The 19,177-nt window shown below is 39.5% G+C and overlaps 1 protein-coding gene and 1 pseudogene across 3 annotated transcripts in view; both read left to right on the top strand.

Annotated features, from left to right (window-relative positions):
• Positions 1-52: 52 nt before the first annotated feature.
• On the top strand, positions 53-5,906 carry HNRNPH2 (heterogeneous nuclear ribonucleoprotein H2). 2 transcript variants are annotated; one of them, XM_082609655.1, is made up of 2 exons: positions 53-176; positions 3,633-5,906. In XM_082609655.1, exon 2 carries the CDS (start codon positions 3,686-3,688, stop codon positions 5,033-5,035), a length of 1,350 nt encoding a protein of 449 aa, XP_082465781.1. In that variant the 5' UTR covers positions 53-176; positions 3,633-3,685; the 3' UTR covers positions 5,036-5,906. The 2 variants fall into 2 exon arrangements, with proteins under 2 accessions (XP_082465781.1, XP_082465782.1); XM_082609656.1 differs by having other exon boundaries at positions 55-164.
• Positions 5,907-9,017: 3,111 nt separating this feature from the next.
• Positions 9,018-19,177, top strand: part of LOC309796240 (sodium/potassium-transporting ATPase subunit beta-3-like) — a 28,623-nt pseudogene continuing 18,463 nt past the window's right edge. Inside the window, exons 1-3 of the transcript in view lie at positions 9,018-9,128; positions 9,768-9,918; positions 18,132-18,160. The product of the transcript in view is annotated as a sodium/potassium-transporting ATPase subunit beta-3-like (transcript). The remainder of the gene's footprint in view (positions 9,129-9,767; positions 9,919-18,131; positions 18,161-19,177) is intronic.

Raw genomic sequence — 19,177 nt, forward strand, 5'->3', positions numbered from 1 at the left:
ACTTTAATAATCTCGAGTTAGAGCTGAGCGGTGCTCACGTGACCCAGATCTCACATGACGTAGATCCTCACGTGACCAAACGCTTACGTGAGCAGAAGTAGTTCTGGTCGTCGTCTACCGTCTCGCTATAAGCCGTTTGAGGGAAGAAAGAGGAAAATTATCCGGTATCGTTAGAGGTTGGTGTGTGGGTGGGAAACGGGGACCCGGGGGTGGTGATGATGCAGACCAAAGCGGGGTCCGCGGGCCGCCTCCGCCTTTTTCGTTCCCTGCTTTCCCCTCCCCCGCACCCCCCTCCCCCCATCTCAGTGCCGGGAAGCCGCCTTTGCTGCGCCTGGTGGGGAAATGGTGGACGCTCGTGACTGTGTCTGTGTTTTTTGTATATCTATCTGTCTGGGCGGGTCTCAAAGGACCCTTAAGAGAAACCGTAAGCTGGAAAGCATTTGAAAACCACGTCCCTGGATTAGGAAAAACAGATCTTGAGTCCAGTGGCCTGAATGCTGGTCCGTCCATTCAGGCACCCTGTCTCCAGTGCCTGATTGTCTGTCTGTCTGTCTGTCTGTAGGGGGAGGCACATCTAGGCAAATGCTGCGTGCCTGACCGAGGCGCCCAATGAATTTTTTTACTGAATTAAATATTTAAATAACGTTTATTTTTCGGCTTATAACAATCTACGTGTTCAATTTTGGACTTTGGAAAAATAATAGTATGCTATAAATTTTTTAAAATACACGTAATTCATCACTCGGAGATAACTACTCAGCGTTTTGGTCTGTAAAACGTCTGTATATAACACACACATAAATGCACAAATTCTTAACTCACAAATGGAATCCTAGTTCCTACTTCAGGCAACAGAGTCCTCGTGGCCTTCCCAGGAGACACAGTGATGAAGCAGAACCTCCCTGCCACCACAGAGGGGATGTTAAGGCCTAGAGGGCTGCAGGGACATTAAATGGGATGGGTCGTCCAAGAGATAAGGCAAGCAAAAACCAGGGCGTTAATCTGTCACTCAGACCTAAAAATGGTCTATAGGAAGACTGTTATCACTGCACGTGCAGTGTTCCAGGCACATAATAGGCAATTAGTGAATGTTGACTTGAATCCTCAGTGTAGTTTTAGGGCAGTTAGTATACTTTGTACTTTCTTTCCAAGAGGCCCAGTGTTCACAGACCATGTCAGATAAGCCATGCACATACAAAATTAGAAAATTTTATCAAATTTGCTATACTAAATCCCAGAAGAGTAAACATTTAAATTTGTTTTCTGTTATTTTTTTTGCTGAAATAAAAGTGATTACTCTCTATAGAAAATTAAGAATGCACAAAAAATTGAAAAAGAAATTTGAGAAAGCTATAAACCTACCACCTAGAGTAGCCACTATTAACATGTGACATATTCCCCATGCATGTACTTTTGTAACATTGTTTTTTAATTCCAATTACAGTGACTTTTAAAAATTAAAACTATTTAGAAGTATATAGGGTAAAAAGTGAAATTCCACTACACTCTTCCTACCCGCCAGTGCTCATTTTCTCAGAAAACAACTTAAATGCTTCCAGAACTTCTGTGAATTTGCATACATATATATATATGCCAGCTTATATTTTAAAATAAGCAGGATCATATTCTACATGTTCCTTCATTTAATATATTTTGGAAATCTTCCTAAGTCAGGGCAGATTTTTTTTAAACAGCTGCACAGCATTCTGTTTTAAGGATAAAATATAATTCACTCAGCCATCCCCCTATTGATGGATAATTAGGTTTCTAATTTTCTGCCATTACTAACAGTGTGGCAGTGAACATTTGTGAGTATTTCTGTTGACCAGGTTCATGGAAGGAATTCTAACATGATCGAAGGATATGTGAACATATATCTTTTTCATAGTTGAGATTATAAAACAGTTATGATCTTGGGTCACTTAAGATTATAGCATAAGTAATTTCTCATGTTATTATTTTTATAATTTTTAAAGTGTGTAATATTTTATCTTTCTTACTAAAATACCTTTCAAAGAATATATAGCTCCATAAATCTTTGTCTGAATTTCAGATCCTCTCCTTAGGGCACATAACTGGAAGTGGGTTTACTGTATCAAAAGGCGTGATACATATTTCCAAATTGCTTTCCAGAGATACTGTATGAACTTTCACTCCTCTGGGAGTATATTAGTTTGTGAACCCTGAATATCAGTATTGACTTGTCCTCCCTGCTTAACTTCACTATGTTGATGGGTGAAAAATGGCAGTTAATTCTGGTTTTAACTTGTATTTCTGATGATTGATGAGGTTTGAACATTTCCCAGACTCTTCTCCTGTATCTTCACACCTGTATTGGCGGTATATTTACTCTGTTACCAAGTCCCACAGAGTCCACTGCTTTGAATGTGTAGATCATATCTTTCCTCCCCCCTTTTTTTAAACTGCTGTTGCCTTAGGTGAATCCCTTAACATATCTCTAAGAGACAGAGTTCTAACTGCTCTTGCTAGTGTCACCCCAGTCCCCTCTGTGACTGCTACACTGTTACCATGGTGATCTTTCTGAAAGGTTCTGATTACTTCACTCTCCTGCCCTCACTTTCCTTCTTCTCTTTCCTCCCTTCACTTCCCTCTCCTCCCTTCACTTCCCTCTCCTCACTTTTCTCCCCTCAGTCCCCTGTTTAAAACCCTTAAAATGTCCTTAGCCTTTGTCTCAAAAGAACTCCTGGATCGATATCTACCTAGCCAGCCTTATCTCTTGCCTTGCCTCCTTCTATTTTATGCTCCATCATAATTTTAAGAATTTGTGGATCCCTGAGCCAGTTAGTCCTTTCATTTAACCATTCTACACTGATAGAATTGACCAACCAGTCCCTGCTTTATAACACCCTTTCACCCTGCACAGAATTATGTCATAGCAGGGATAATGTTTATTTGCCCTTTTTGTCTTTAGTAAAGATGTACAGTGCCTCTGTAGGACCATAAGCCCTTTCTGGGCTTATTGAGCCTTGTATGCCAGAGCCAAGTACTGGACCTGGCAACTGAAAAATGTAAAATGAAGGTGTGAATGCTCTATAATGTCTTTTTTCCACTTACCTCTTTGGCCTTAATATTTCGATGATTTTATTAATTTGTATGAGTTTTTTTAATATACGAAGGATAGTATTTGTTGTAGGTATCTTCTGAAGTGTATTGATTGTCTTTTATGTTTAATCTTACTTTTGATGTAACAAAGTTTTTCATTTTTATGTAATCAGATACAACCATCTTTGTTGACGTCTTCCACTGATTTTGTTGCCATTCACTTTGTATATCTTTTCATCTTTTGTATATGTTTTCTGACTATGTGTTTATATATGATCAATGTGGAAAACTTAGAACATACAGAAATGGCCAAAGAAAACATTCTCTGAAACAGAAAGCTCCCATAATCTTACTACCCAGAAATAGCCACCATTAATGGTATCCAGCACATAATAGGTATCAAATAGTTGTTGAATGAATGACTTAGAAATTTGGTGAAGTCTTTTTGTTTATACAAATGCCTTACAAAAAAGTTATCAGCGTAATTGAGTTTTCTATCAATAGTTTGTTTTTTTCTCTTACCGTATTGTGAACATTTTTCCATGACAATTAGTCTTAATTTTTTTCAGCTACACCGAAATTACACTGAACCGAGCCTGCCAGCAAGAGCCCAACAGTCACCATGATGCTGAGCACAGAAGGCAGGGAGGGGTTCGTGGTGAAGGTCAGGGGCCTGCCCTGGTCCTGCTCAGCTGATGAAGTGATGCGCTTCTTCTCCGATTGCAAAATCCAAAATGGCACATCAGGTATTCGTTTCATCTACACCAGAGAAGGCAGACCAAGTGGTGAAGCGTTTGTCGAACTTGAGTCCGAAGATGAAGTGAAATTGGCTCTGAAGAAGGACAGAGAAACCATGGGACACAGATACGTTGAAGTGTTCAAGTCCAACAGTGTTGAAATGGATTGGGTGTTGAAGCATACAGGTCCAAATAGTCCTGATACTGCCAATGATGGCTTCGTCCGGCTTAGAGGACTCCCATTTGGCTGTAGCAAGGAAGAGATTGTTCAGTTCTTTTCTGGGTTGGAAATTGTGCCAAATGGGATGACACTGCCGGTGGACTTTCAGGGGCGGAGCACAGGGGAGGCCTTTGTGCAATTTGCTTCACAGGAGATAGCTGAAAAGGCCTTAAAGAAACACAAGGAAAGAATAGGGCACAGGTACATTGAAATCTTCAAGAGTAGCCGAGCTGAAGTGCGAACCCACTACGATCCCCCTCGAAAGCTCATGGCTATGCAGCGACCGGGTCCCTATGATAGGCCAGGGGCTGGCAGGGGGTATAATAGCATTGGCAGAGGGGCTGGGTTTGAAAGGATGAGGCGGGGTGCCTATGGTGGAGGGTATGGAGGCTATGATGACTATGGTGGCTATAATGATGGGTATGGCTTTGGGTCTGATAGATTTGGAAGAGACCTCAATTACTGTTTTTCAGGAATGTCTGATCATAGATATGGAGATGGTGGGTCCAGTTTTCAGAGCACCACAGGGCACTGTGTACACATGAGGGGATTACCTTACAGAGCCACTGAGAATGATATTTACAATTTTTTCTCACCTCTTAACCCCATGAGAGTACACATTGAAATTGGACCTGATGGCAGAGTTACTGGTGAGGCAGATGTTGAATTTGCTACTCATGAAGATGCTGTGGCAGCTATGGCAAAAGACAAAGCTAACATGCAACACAGATATGTGGAGCTCTTCTTGAATTCTACCGCAGGCACAAGTGGGGGTGCTTATGATCACAGCTACGTAGAGCTCTTTTTGAATTCTACAGCAGGGGCAAGTGGTGGTGCTTATGGTAGCCAAATGATGGGAGGGATGGGCATATCCAACCAGTCTAGTTACGGAGGTCCTGCTAGCCAGCAGCTGAGTGGTGGTTACGGAGGTGGTTATGGTGGTCAGAGCAGTATGAGTGGATATGACCAAGTTCTGCAGGAAAACTCCAGTGACTATCAATCAAACCTCGCTTAGAGAAGGAGTACTAAACAACAGCAACAAATAACAGCTGTGCATTTATGGGAGTTGACTAGAATGGGAATGATGCCAGGCATATCCAGTATGATTGGTAGATGGGAAATATCATTGATTCTGATCACTCTTGGTCAGCTAGCTTCCTTTTCTTTTTCCTCCCTCCCTTCCTCCTTCCCTCCCCCTTTCTTTCTTTCTTTCTTTCTTTCTTCCTTTCTTCCTTTTGCTTTCTCCTTTTTTTTAAGAAAACAAACAAAAATTAAGTTCAACGGTTTCGCATTACAGGCTTGTGATTCATGCTTACTGTAAAGTGGAAGTCAAGATTGTTTTAAAACTTCAAGCTCAGTAATTTTGAACACTGAAACATTCACCTAGGATGTAATAACAAAGTTCAGTATTGACCATAACTGTTAAAACAACTTTCAGCTTTCCTCAAGTTAGTTATGTTGTAGGAGTGTACCTAAGCAGTAAGCGTATTTAGGTTAAAGCAATTTCACTTATGTTAAATGTTGCTCTTATACCACAATACATTGAAAACTTTGGATGCATGTTGAGAAACATGCTTTTCTGTAAAACTCAAATATAGGAGCTGTGTCTACGATTTAAAGTGAAAACATTTGGCATGTTTGTTAATTCTAGCTTTTTGGTTTAATATCCTATAAGGCACGTGAGTGTACACTTTTACTTTTTTTTAAAAAAAAACGCTCTGGGACAATTTTGAGATGTAATACCAATACTTTAGGAGTTTGGTCATGTCGTTTGTATGAAATTCTGAGGCTTTGGTTTAAATCTTTCCTTGTATTGTGATTTCCATTAGATGTATTGTACTAAGTGAAACTTGTTAAATAAATCTTCCTTTTGAAAACTGGAAAAATCTTGTATAGCTTGATTTTTATTATGTTCTATCATATGAGCCATTTCTTTTATACAGTCCTGTGCTGATGAAATTTAAATTGTTTTAAATTTTTTAATTATTATAAATATACCTTAGCATCTTTATAATACATTATCGCACATATCATTAATTATTTCTAAGATATATTCCTAGAAGTGGAATTGCTTAGTTAGTCAAAGGTCCACACATTTTTAAGCCTTCTGATTTGTATTGCCAGAAAGATTATGGTACTTTGTGTTTCCACTAGGAGTGTATTTTTTAAAAACATTTTCCCCCATAGCCTGCTCAATGAAACACATTATTCTGCTTGATCTTGGCCAGTTTGTTAGTTGAAAAGTGGTATCCCGTTATTATTTTAATTTGTGTTCCTTAGATTAATATTAAGATGGAGCATTTTTCTGTTTTTTTTCTACATTTATCCTCACCACATCCACAGGACTATTGAGCTACTCTGGAGACATTGTACTTTATCAAGACAGCACACTCCAAAATCCAAAGAAGTAAAGGCAAATAAATAATCTTGTTCCTTTCATTTAACCATAAATTAGAAGATCTAAGACACCTTTATATGTTTAAAAGAAGAAGTAGGCCTATGTTACCATAGAAATAGTTCAGTTTCCTCCATGAATTCATTAATAGTCTCTAAACACTATTCAAGGTTTTTCAGGGGGCATTTAACGCTTGTTTTAAACCAATGGTTCTCAGACTTTAGTGTGCACCAGAATCATCTATGGGGCTTGTTCAAACATTGATTACTGGGGCCCACTCCTAGAGTTTCTGAAATTCAGTAGTTCGGGGGTGGTGCTTGAGAATCTGCTGATCCTGCAGGTCTCAAGACCATGTTTTGTGATCCATCATAGTTCTCTAATGGCTACAGGCCTATAAACCCTGAAATGGCAACTCTAAGAAGCTGCTTCCTTCATGATCCCCGATTGCCCCTTACTTTCCTGTAACAAGTAGTTTAAGCTTTCTATGAAAGTATAAATTGCATTTGACTATTTATAATATCTTGCACCTCCCATGAGAACTTTGAAAACGTGGCATCTGGGATTATCTTACACTTCCGCCCATATCATAGTGGCCATTAACACCTCTCAATGACCTTCAGGTCTGGACGCCCTCAGGTCAGTACCAGATGCACCTGAACTTCAATAGATCTTTTTGTAGATCTCGTGACTAGCCTGGAAATCCTTGGTCTGTTCAGAGCTTGAGGCCCAGAGAAACGCTCTGAGAAGGGAAGCAAATACCAAATTGGTAGTACCTGACTCCATTTTATTCAAGGACACTTTTTATTGAAAACCATTCATGCTGAGGATACAGTGGGTGGTGATTTGAGATTCTTTGATGACTTCTAATTTCTGTCACAGCTGCCAAGAGAGCAAGATATCCATTTCAACTCATGTCATACTGAGCCAGTCATTTACCTTGCCCTCCTAAGGCCTTCAGGAGGGCTTTTGCAGAGGGTTCACAAGTAGGTGTTTTTGCCTTCCAGGCTGCTCAGTTAATTTTCCAGAACATTCTCTTAGTGTAAGCAAAGATTCTCCAGTTAGCCACTAGATGTCACCAAACCCTGGGAAAGGATTGGCTGAGCCTGGCCATCAATGGTGTTTGCTTCCTCTGTGCTGGAGAAGAAAACTCAGAGGGGCTCAGGGAAGCAGTTAAAAGAGAGAGACCCTGGAGAAGGCCAGCGGTCAGCAATAGAGGTGTGAAAAGGGATAGCAGTACCTGTGGGGACAGCAGCACAGATGCTCGTGTACACACACACACACAAACACCTCTAACTCTCTTCAATCTAACACTAACACTACCTGGGAGAGTTTGCTGGGAGGTAAAGTGGGCAACCCACCCATACCCTGCAACCAAGTCAGGATTCATTTTAGACTGCCCCTTGGGCTACTTGGCAGAATCAGGCCGAAAGTTTGCAGTGACAACAATCATGGCCTAAGGGAGTCTCCACTGATAGCTTATGCCAGTGGGAACCGCTCCTGGACCAGCAATCAGCAGACCAGGGAACTTGTTAGAAATGCGAGTTCTCTGGCCCCATCCCAGACTGACTGAATCAGAAACTCTGGGGGTGGGTCCCAAAATCTGTGTTTTAACAAGCCCTACAGGTGATTCTGATGCTCAGAACCACTGGTTTATGTATGGATTTCCTTATTCACCCATTCATTTATTTCTACATTTATTCATCCAACCATAAAGGAGGTCAGTAAGCCAGAGACAATCCTATCTGTAAACACGGCACATCTTTTTTTTTTTTTTTTTGCGGTACGCGGGCCTCTCACTGTTGTGGCCTCTCCCGTTGCGGAGCACAGGCTCCGGACGCGCAGGCTCAGCGGCCATGGCTCACGGGCCCAGCCGCTCCGCGGCATGTGGGATCTTCCCGGACCGGGGCACGAACCCGCATTCCCTGCATCGGCAGGCGGACTCTCAACCACTGCGCCACCAGGGGAGCCCACAGCACATCTTTTGTACCTTGACAGCCCGTACCCCCCACCCCGCGAATTGATATGAAAATGCACTGCAAGTTCATTTACAAATCAAGGTCATTTTCCTTCAGTGAAAATGCCTAATCTGTCAGCAGAAATGAGGATTCCTCCAAGCTGGGCCTTGAGCACTGTTGCAAAACTGCTGCTGATGGAATGAAATTCCACTTGCTGTGCCTGATACAGGCTGGGACTGTCACAAGGGCCATTTCACAACGTGCTCCCACACTGACCAAAATTCAGTCTTGTGAATACAAAACACGCACGTCTATGGGGTCACCAGTTTAGCGTGGTGCAAGACCCCACTTGGGAGGTGAGGGGGTTAGGTTGTGCCTGGAGCCTGGTGGAAGGACTTTTTCCAAAAGTCCTTTTTCTCCCTCCCTCTCTGCCTCCCTCCCTCCTTCACACAGGGCTCGTTTCTCATGCACGCATGTCATTACTTCAGAGAGGAGGAAACTGAGTCTCAGGGAGGGTAGGAATCAACCCTGCCTTTGGGAAAGAAGCAGGATGCTGGAGAGTGGAGGAAATGACGTCTGGCCAGGGAAAGAGAAGGAAATGTCTCAGATCCTCAGGGGATGGTGGAAGGGTACCCATGCCCTGATACATGAGGGAGGAGGGTGGCGCTGACCAGCGCTGGGTCGAGCTCTTCTATCGCTCCCCCGACCGAAGTTCCCTTTCCCCACTGCTAGCCTGCGAGTGTCGGGGAGAGGGTCAGGTAGGGGCGCCTCAGGAGGACGGAGAAAGAATTTGATAAGAATTCATTATTTCCTCTCCCCTTCCGCTTTCCAGAGACCCTCGATCCTCCCACTCTCCACCCCCAGTATATTTCCTTTCCCAAGCAGGATGGGGAAGAAGCCTGGCAATGGCCACCCTGGGACAGGCCGTGGCTGAGGGGGCGTGGTTAGCGTGGTGACTGATGCCCGTGGCTTCCGGGAGGGAGGAAGGGGTTTTTGGAGTCCCTTCCCAGCTCGGAGAGGGGAGACACCTACTTTGGTAAACACCCAGGGCGTGCTAAGTCTGGCCCCTGTAGGTGAAAAAAATTAATCAATAGTCAATTTAAGAAAGAAATGGAAATTTTTTTTTTTTTTTTTTTTTTTTTTGCGGTACGCGGGCTTCTCACTGTTGTGGCCTCTCCCGTTGCGGAGCACAGGCTCCGGACGCGCAGGCTCAGCGGCCATGGCTCACACGCCCAGCCGCTCCGCGGCATGTGGGATCTTCCCAGACCGGGGCATGAACCCGTGTCCCCTGCATCGGCAGGCGGACTCTCAACCACTGCGCCACCAGGGAAGCCCAGAAATGGAAATTTTTATTCAAGCCAACCTGAGGTTTATAACCTGGGCGACCCGTCTCTCAGGGTTTTGAGCACTGTTCCAAAGAGGTGAAGGGGGAGATTTTAGAGAAACGAAAAGTGAGAGCTGTGAGTTTCAGGTTTATTTGGGGACTAACTGAGGACTATAGCTCTGGAAACAGCTTCTCAGAGAGCTCTGAAGAACTGCTCCCAAGAGGTAAGGGGAGAGGTCAGCACGTACGATTTTGGGAGAGGGGCTGCCTGCAACCAAGCACACATCTTGGTAGAAGGTTGCAGCTAGCCCCAAGGAATGGATATCTTGGTTAATGGTTACAGTGCGTTTCTAAGTAGCGCAAGATGAAAGAATTCAGGTTCATAAAACATTTCTCCTGAAAATATCTAACTATATGAAGCTCTGTTCGCTAGTTTTCCCAGAGCACAGAGTTCCTCATTCCTGATATCTACCCTGACCTCCTTTTAGAGTGTGTTAAAGGTTGGTGACTTCAGTGGCTAATGACTCAATCCTTGTAGAAGTGGATGGTGAGTGACCTTCTTCAGTTGGCAGTGCCCCCTTTTTGTCATAAATGTGACCAAAGTTTGGGAGGCGTTTTATGACCATTTTGTCCCACAGTGTTAGGGATGCTAATTCCCAGGTCAGGCCAGGATTTCATTGATAGGCCATTCAATGTGCTATTACTAGACTAGGCCCTTTTAACAGTAGCCAAATGTCTCTGGACCACCTGTATTACTAGTCTGTTATGTTCCAGGAAATGATTCCCTCTTGTTGCTTCTTCCCATATCTAGAGTTACACTATTATAATCATTGATTTTATAGAACTATATTTGGTCAGATGTTTCAAGTCGCCTAGTCATCATTTTATCAGAGGCTCAGTCATACTTTGGTAATGCAAAAAACAATAATCTTGTAAAATAGGCAGAATACAAGTAATATAGCTAGTAACTTTTTTTTTTTTTTTTGCCACACCGTGCAGCTTGTGGAATTTTAGTTCCCTGACCAGGGATTGAACCTGCAACCTCAGCAGTGAAAGCATGGAGTTCTAACCACTGGACCACCAGGGAATTCCCAGCTAGTAACATTAATAGGGTTATAAATAAATACTTATGCTAAGAACTTCCATTAGGTGTGGCCCAGTATATCCCCAGGTCATCTGACCTGTTCTGTTCCATACCAATCTCTATCTTTAAGGTAATCATATATTGTCATTATTCATAAGGCACCCAGCTCAATTACCTACTGTTATTAGGCTGATTATCCTTAGTATGTTATTAGGCTGATTATCCTTAGTATGATTCAATTGTTCCCAACATTAGGGGGCTTTAAACTTAGATGACTGTAGCCTGATGTTAGTCATATTAATCCATCCCATAACTGAGGAAGGTTATATTCTTTGACTGAAATTTAGCTCATTGCTCTGACTGAGCTTGAGTAACTTTAAAAGAAAAGTCATATTTATGGTCATGGTCAGAGCAAGTATGACAGATTGGCCAAGTGAAGGGGTCCCAGCTAGTAATATCAATAGTGGCCCAAACAGAGCTATAACTTCTTTCTTGTAGAATAAATTTCCTAAGGGCCATCCAATTAGAGCCCTGGAGAGGAGAAATCCACCAAGGTAACCCAGAAATACTGGATGTAGGTAATTGACCATAAACCCCAAAACTGGATTAATTTTTAAACTCTGCATAGGATTTGTGCCCATGACAGGAAAACATTGATTTACGCAAAAATCCAAGAAATTAAGAAAGTACTGTAAATAATCATTCGGCTCAGGTCCAGTACCTTGGGATAGCTTTCTGCTTCTGATGTCATCTTCTTCTCATCCTGGTATGGGTGTAGTTTCTCCTCGGTTTGAGCATTGTTTTAAGGTGATTTTGAAGTCAGCAGTCCTCTCTATAGACCAGTCCAATGCAGGAGCACTTTCTAAGTGAGAAATACGAATCCAAGAGTCAATTCCCTTCAGTTTTTCTGTGTATGAGCTAGTTAAGAGAACCTGATAAGTGTTCTTCCATCTAGGTTGGAGATAGCCCTTTAAATGATGTCTTTTCCAGTATGCATAATCTCCTAGTTGCAGGTCATGGGACATCTGATCTTCATCCAAAGATAGATTACTGTGATAAGCTTCAGAAACAAACTTAGAATGTCCTTTTAATAATTTGTCATGAGGTGGATGGACCTAGAGACTGTCATACAGAGTGAAGTAAGTCAGAAAGAGAAACACAAATACTGTATGTTAACACATATATATGGAATCTAAAAAAAAATAAAAGAAAAAGAAAAAAATGGTCAGAAGAACCTAGGGGCAAGATGGGAATTAAGATGCAGACCTACTAGAGAATGGACTTGAGGATACAGGTAAGGGTAAGGGTAAGCTGGGACAAAGTGAGAGAGTGGCATGGACATATATACACTACCAAACATAAAACAGATAGCTAGTGGGAAGCAGCCGCATAGCACAGGGAGATCAGCTCGGTGCTTTGTGACCACCTAGAGGGGTGGGATAGGGAGGGTGGGAGGGAGGGAGATGCAAGAGGGAAGAGATATGGGGACATATGTATATGTATAACTGATTCACTTTGTTATAAAGCAGAAACTAACACACCATTGTAAAGCAATTATACTCCAATAAAGATGTTTAAAAAATTAAAAAAAATAATTCAATTAAGCTTTATAATAGTGTAACATTGCAACAAGGAGCCATCTAGGAATTGAGTCTTAGGCAGTGAATACCAAACCTCAGTGCTAGAACTTAATATCCACAAAAGTATATATATTTTTTTAAGTTTTTAAAAAAATTTCAAAATTGAAGTATAATTGATTTACAATGTTGTACCAATCTCTGCTGTACAGCAAAGTGACTCAGTTATACACATATATACATTCTTTTTTTATATTCTTTTCCATTATGGTTTATCACAGGATGTTCAATATAGTTCCCTGTGCTATACATTAGGACCTGGTTGTTTATCCATTCTAAATGTAATGGTTTTCATCTACCAACCACAAACTCCCAGTCTACCTCTCTCCCTCCCCACCCAACTTTGGCAACCACAAGTCTGTTCTCTATGTCTATGAGTCTGTTTCTGTTTTGTAGATAGGTTCATTTGTGCCATATTTTAGATTTCACATATAAGTGATATCATATGATATTTGTCTTTCTCTTTCTGACTTACTTCACTTAGTATGATAATCTCTAGTTGCATGCATGTTGCTGCAAATGGCATTATTTCATTCCTTTTTATGGCTGAGTAGTATTCCATTGTAAATACCACATCTTCTTTATCCATTCATCTGTAGATGGACATTTAGGTTTTTTCCATGTTTTGGCTATTGTGAACAGTGCTGCTATGAACATAGGGGTGCATGTATCTTTCTGAGTTATAGTTTTGCCTGGGTATATTCCCAGTAATGGGATTGCTGGATCATATGGTAATTCTATTTTTAGTTTTCTGAGGAACTGCCATACTGTTTTCCATAGTGGCTGTACCAACTTACATTCCCACCAACAGTGTAGGAGGGTTCCCTTTTCTTCACATCCTCTCCAGCATTTGTTATCTATAGACTTTTAAATGATGGCGATTCTGACCAGTGTAAGGTGGTACCTTATTATAGTTTTGATTTGCATTTCTCTGATAATTAATTAGCGATGTTGAGCATCTTTTCATGTGCCTACTGGCCATCTGTATGTCTTCTTTGGAGAAATGTCTGTTAAGGTCTTCCACCCATTTTTCAGTTGGGTTGTTTGTTTTCTTGTTGTTGAGTTGTATGAGTTGTTTGTGTATTTTGGAGATTAAGACCTTGTCTGTCGCATCATCTGAAAGTATATTCTCCCATTCTGTAGGCTGTCTTTTCGTTTGTTTTTTTTTTTAATGGTTTCCTTTGCTGTGCAAACGCTTACAAGTTTGATTAGGTCCCATTTGTTTATTTTTATTTTTATTTCTATTGCCTCGGGAGACTGACCTAAGAAACCATTGGTATGATTTATGTCAGAGAATGTTCACAAAGGTTTACTATTGAAACATAATTTTTTCCCTCTAAAATTACCCTTATTTCTACCAAATATAGCCAAATTAAGGCTAATTTGTTTGCAAAATAAGTCTGGTTTCAATAAACTTGGCCTGATTATTTACATATGTGTAATTGGTCATACAGGCTTTTAAAAAAATTGGCTTTGCTGGAACTTTTCATAACGAATCTCAGATTCAAGTGTCAAAAGGCCTCTCAAGGCCAGGAAAGCCATGGCAAGGGCTTGCCATCAGATTCTACCTGCAGTATCTATAGATTTGGATAAATTCCTCTCTTCTTGAGGTCCCCAAGATATCTTGAGATTCCTCACCTGTCAGGAGGTGGCCTTTCTTATTCACCTGGTAAGGCTGTTGGGAACCTAAGAATTTCCAATTTCTGGAGGGATCATGTAGAGAGAAAAGATAAATGTTTCAGTTCTGCTTACAAAGGTCTAATTTACCAAATTGCTGTAAGTCATAATTAGCTTAAGGAGAAAGGTTTCCTCATATCTGGAAAACACAGATTAAAACCCAGTAATATTTCAGACAAAAAACCCCATAAAGTTATAAGCATATTCATCAGTTCATTCAGTCTTATGTAGCTAATTCTTAATCTCTTGTTAACAGTTTTATGAAGCCATCAGGGTTTCCATTAGAATTATTTAATTTCGTATCCAATTCAGTGGTATGATCTGAAATTTGTCAGAAACGTATACTTGTCAAAAAGTCCTTTCTATGAATATTTTTGCAGATGAAGCATTTTTGCAAAGGTATCAGAGTAAAACAGTAACTGTCTATGAATGACAAAAGGCACAAAGACCTGATTACCTTCAACAAAGGAGGTAAGAATATGCAATGGAGAAAAGACAGTCTCTTCAACAAGTGATGTTGGGAAACCTGGGCAGCCGCATGTAAATCAATGAAGTTAGAACACTCCCTCACACCGTACACAAAAATAAACTCAAAATGGCTTAAACACTTAAGTATAAGACATGACACCATAAAACTCCTAGAAGAGAACATAGGCAAAACATTCTCTGACGTAAATGGTAGCAGTGTTTTCTGAGGTCAGTACCCCAAGCAAAAGAAATAAAAGCAAAAATAAACAAATGGGACCTAATCAAACTTATAAGATTTTGCACAGCAAAGGAAACCATAAACAAAATGAAAAGGCAACCTACAGATTGGGAGAAAATATTTGCAAAAAATGCGACTGTCAAGGAATTAATTTCCAAAATATACAACAGTTCATACAGCTCAATATCAAAAAACCAGACAACCTAACAAAAAAATGGGCAAAAGACTTAAGTAGACATTTCTCCAAAGAAGACATCCAGATGGCCAACAAGCCCATGAAAAGATGCTCAACAGCACTAATTATTAGATAAATGCAAATCACAACTACAATGAAGTATCACCTCACACCAGTTAGAATAGCCATCATCAAAAATCTACAAATAATAAATAAATGCTAGAGAAGGTGTGGAGAAAATGGAACCCTCCTACACTGTTAGTGGGAATGTAAATTGGTACAGCTACTATGGAGAACAGTATGGCAGTTCCTTAAAAAACTAAAAATAGAGTTACCATATGATCCAGCAATCCCACTCCTGGCCAAAAACGACAAAAACTCTAATTTGAAAAGATACATGCACCCCAATGTTCATAGCAGCACTATTTACAATAGCCAAGACATGGAAGTAACATAAATGTCCATCAACAGTGAATGGATAAAGAAGATGTGGGATATATACACAGTGGAATACTACTCAGTCAAAAAAAAAGAATGAAATAATGCCACTTGCAGCAACATGGATGGACCTAGATATTATCATACTAAGTGAAGTAAGACAGAGAAAGACAAATATCATATGATATCACTTATATGTGGAGTCTAAAAAAAACGATACAAATGAACTCATTTACAAAACAGAAACAGACTCACAGACATAGAAAACAAACTTATGGCTACCAAAGGGGAAAGGAGAGGGGAGGGATAAATTAGGAGTTTGGGGTTAACAGATACACACTACTATATATAAAATAGGTAAGCAACAAGATCCTACTTTATAGCACAGGGAACTACTGATATATTCAATACCTTATAATAACCTATAATATGGCAAAGAATCTGAAAAAGAATATATATATATTATATAAATAATATATGTAACTGAATCACTTTGCTGTACACCAGAAACTAACACAACATTGTAAAACAACTATACTTCAGTAAAAAAAAAAAAAGACCTCATTACAATACAATTGACAAAGAAACTTGGTTACTGCTGTGACATACAATATTTTAAGATAATAACTAGAGTTATGAATGATAATATTTTACCAGGACATACCAGATTTTTAGGAATTCCATATAATTTCTAGAATATCTATATCAATAACATTTACCCGTACGGTATAACTTAGGAGGCTTATCACTCATTTGACAATGCTTCTTATGTAATTTAACATGCCAAATAAGCCTAATTATTTTAATATATCTTTCTGAGATGTCTCAGGGGACCTCTGAAATATCCCAAACCTGGCTAGAGGTCAAAAGAACTTCAATTAGAATATGATCTTTGGGAATCTCAAAAAGTTATTTATTTATTTAATTAATTAATTTTATTTTTGGCTGCGTTGGGTCTTCATTGTTGCACGCGGGCTTTCTCTAGTTTCGGCAAGCAGGGGCTACTCTTCGTTGCACTGCACGGGCTTCTCATTACGGTGGCTTCTCTTGTTGCAGAGCACGGGCTCTAGGCACGTTGTCTCAGTAGTTGTGGCTCGCAGGCTCTAGAGCACAGGCTCAGTAGTTTTGGCGCACAGGCTTATTTGCTCTGCGACACATGGGATCTTCCTGGACTAGGGCTTGAACCCATGTCCCCTGCATTGGCAGGTGGATCCTTAACCACTGTGACACCAAGGAAGTCCCTCAAAAAGGTTTTAAAACATTTGGACAAATAGGATCATCGGGCACTGTGAAATAATACTTATTCACCTAACCAAGTGACAATAAAAGATTTCAAAGGTAAATACAGAAAGTACAAGAGATTATTTAAAAGGTAAAGTAACTTACAATCTGTTGTCAAAAGCAGCTCAATATTTCAAGAAAATTTTGTTCTCTTAACAGAGAGAAAAACCAAATTTGGATTTTGCACTACCTTACTTTTAATATTAAAATTCACTTACTCAGTTAAATTTATTCTAATCCTAGTCAGTCCTGAACATAGAGACTTCCTTTCTAAAGGTTCTTTTTCCTCTTTTTTACAAACATCTTACAACTTTCTATTTCCATATTAATTTGTCCCTTATTTTCTTTCCCATTTAGGAATAACCAGCTTTAGGATAAAACTACTTCCTTTTATCTTAACAGAATGCATTTCTATTTCTTATCCTTTCTTTTTTCTTGCATATGAAAATGTTTTCCTTATTAATTTTTAGTAGTTTTAGTTACATATATTAATTAGAATGTTCAACCCTTAAAAACCTTAATTTCTATGAAAACTAAGAAGTAAGCAATTATGAACTGTCTTTTACATTAGCAATCTGTAGATTGGCAAACTTATAATCACTATTTATAATTTCTAAAAGACATGTGTTTTCTTATAGAAAATGTCTCAGTGGGGCACCAAACATATTTATTAATAGTCCTAAATATCTTTATTTTCTTTGTAAAAGGAAGCTTATGTTCAGTAATTAATGTTCCAATGTCGTATTTTATTTGGAAATGAACTCTACAGTTAATAAACTTCCATCATTTACCTTAATTTAGCAAAACTCAAGTTTCAAGTTACCAAAATCTAGAGAGACTATTTTTAACTAGATATTCCTAAAACATAATTATTCCTAAAGAGTTTACCTAAAAGCTCTTATCTCATTTACATTTAATTTACTTATAAAAATTTTCATCATACCAAGTTATTCTTCTTGCTGACAAATTTTGCAACAGATATATTATTTGACTTCCAGTAAACCTAGGTACAATAAAAGTATTATACTTAATGTCAATGAATCTAAAGAAATGTCTATATTAATGAAACCAACAAGCTTAAACTAATTTTAATATCAGATATTAATTTAATACTGAATACTTTCCAGATCACATGAACCTTAAATTCACTTAGGTTAATTTCTTTTATATTTCTGATAATTTATATAAGTTCTTAATTTCTATCACGTCAATTAAATAGAACTCATTTACAAATTAACTTTGGTAATATCATCCACAGGTAGAGACATATCATATTTATAATATAGATACATAGACATACATACAGCCAGAGATCTTACAGTTTTATTTTTAAAACTTAGTCATGAATCGAGTATTCCAATATAAACTCACTAGTTTATAAATAACAGTTATAGTAAGTTAAGTTTACTCACTTGAGTTTTTCTCCTTTTTTTTCTCAGTCTCAGGAATTAGAGGTGGTCTTGATAAGGTAAGTGTTCCTGAGAGCCCTGCTATAACATTTATATCTCAAGGCACAGGGAGAGAAAAACAAGTTCTTCTAGGAGGACTTGTTCCCTCAGGGTCAAAATGCTGAAAAGATATTTTACCAAGTCAGCTTTCTGTAACTTAACTGCATACGCAATAAAAGAGCCTCATTTCAGCCATTTTCAGGGTGAGATTTCCATTAATTTCCAATTAAGTAAGTACTTGTAAATATAAGTTTTGTATGTATATTAGCCTGGATGGGGGGTTAGTTGGAGGCTGGCTTTTTGACACACCTTGTTTAGGAAAGACATTAGGCCAACTTCCCACATAATCACCCAGTCCAGACAACTCAGTGTCTTTCAACTGAGTAAATCCTAACGTCTTTCAACCAGGGTCCCCAGTATCTTTTAACTGGGGGACATCGTTTTTCCCAGTGTCTTTCAACAGGACTCCCACAGTATCTTTCAACTGGGGGGGGCAGGTACCTGTTATACACTGCCAAATAAAACTCAATTTGGATTATGAACCAATAATCAGGAGATCCAAGAACCAGGAGAGGCTTACTCAAATTTGTCTGAACTCACTGAAAAGGTGGATGGGCACAAGGGGTCCTGCTGGTACCAAGGTTCCAGATCCTTGTAGAGTTCAAGCTAAGGAGAGAAGTCTGCTCTGGGTCTCTTCATGGTTGCCAAAACTGTCAACTGAACTAAAAACACACTATGTGAAAGCTGTGAGTTTCAATTTTATTTGGGTACTTACTGAGGACTATAGCCTGGAAGACAGCCTTTCAGATAGCTCTGAGGAACTGCTCTGAAGAGATAAGAGAGGAAGTCAGCATATACGTGATTTTGGCAAAGAGGTTATGTGCAGCCAAGCACACTCTCCGTAGAAGGTTGCTACTAGTCATGAGGAACAGCTATCTTAGTTAATGGTTATCATGCTTTTCTAAGTAGGGGAAGATGAAAGAATCCAGGTTCATAAAAAAATTCTCCTGAAAATATCTAGCTATGTGAAGACCTGT

This window comes from Mesoplodon mirus, assembly GCF_964341445.2.
Source record: "Mesoplodon mirus genome assembly, chromosome: X".
NCBI classification, from domain to species: domain Eukaryota; kingdom Metazoa; phylum Chordata; class Mammalia; order Artiodactyla; family Ziphiidae; genus Mesoplodon; species Mesoplodon mirus.

Excerpts from the sequence above, each read along its gene's own strand:
- HNRNPH2 (XM_082609655.1), top strand. The coding sequence starts at position 3,686 with ATGATGCTGAGCACAGAAGGCAGGGAGGGGTTCGTGGTGAAGGTCAGG.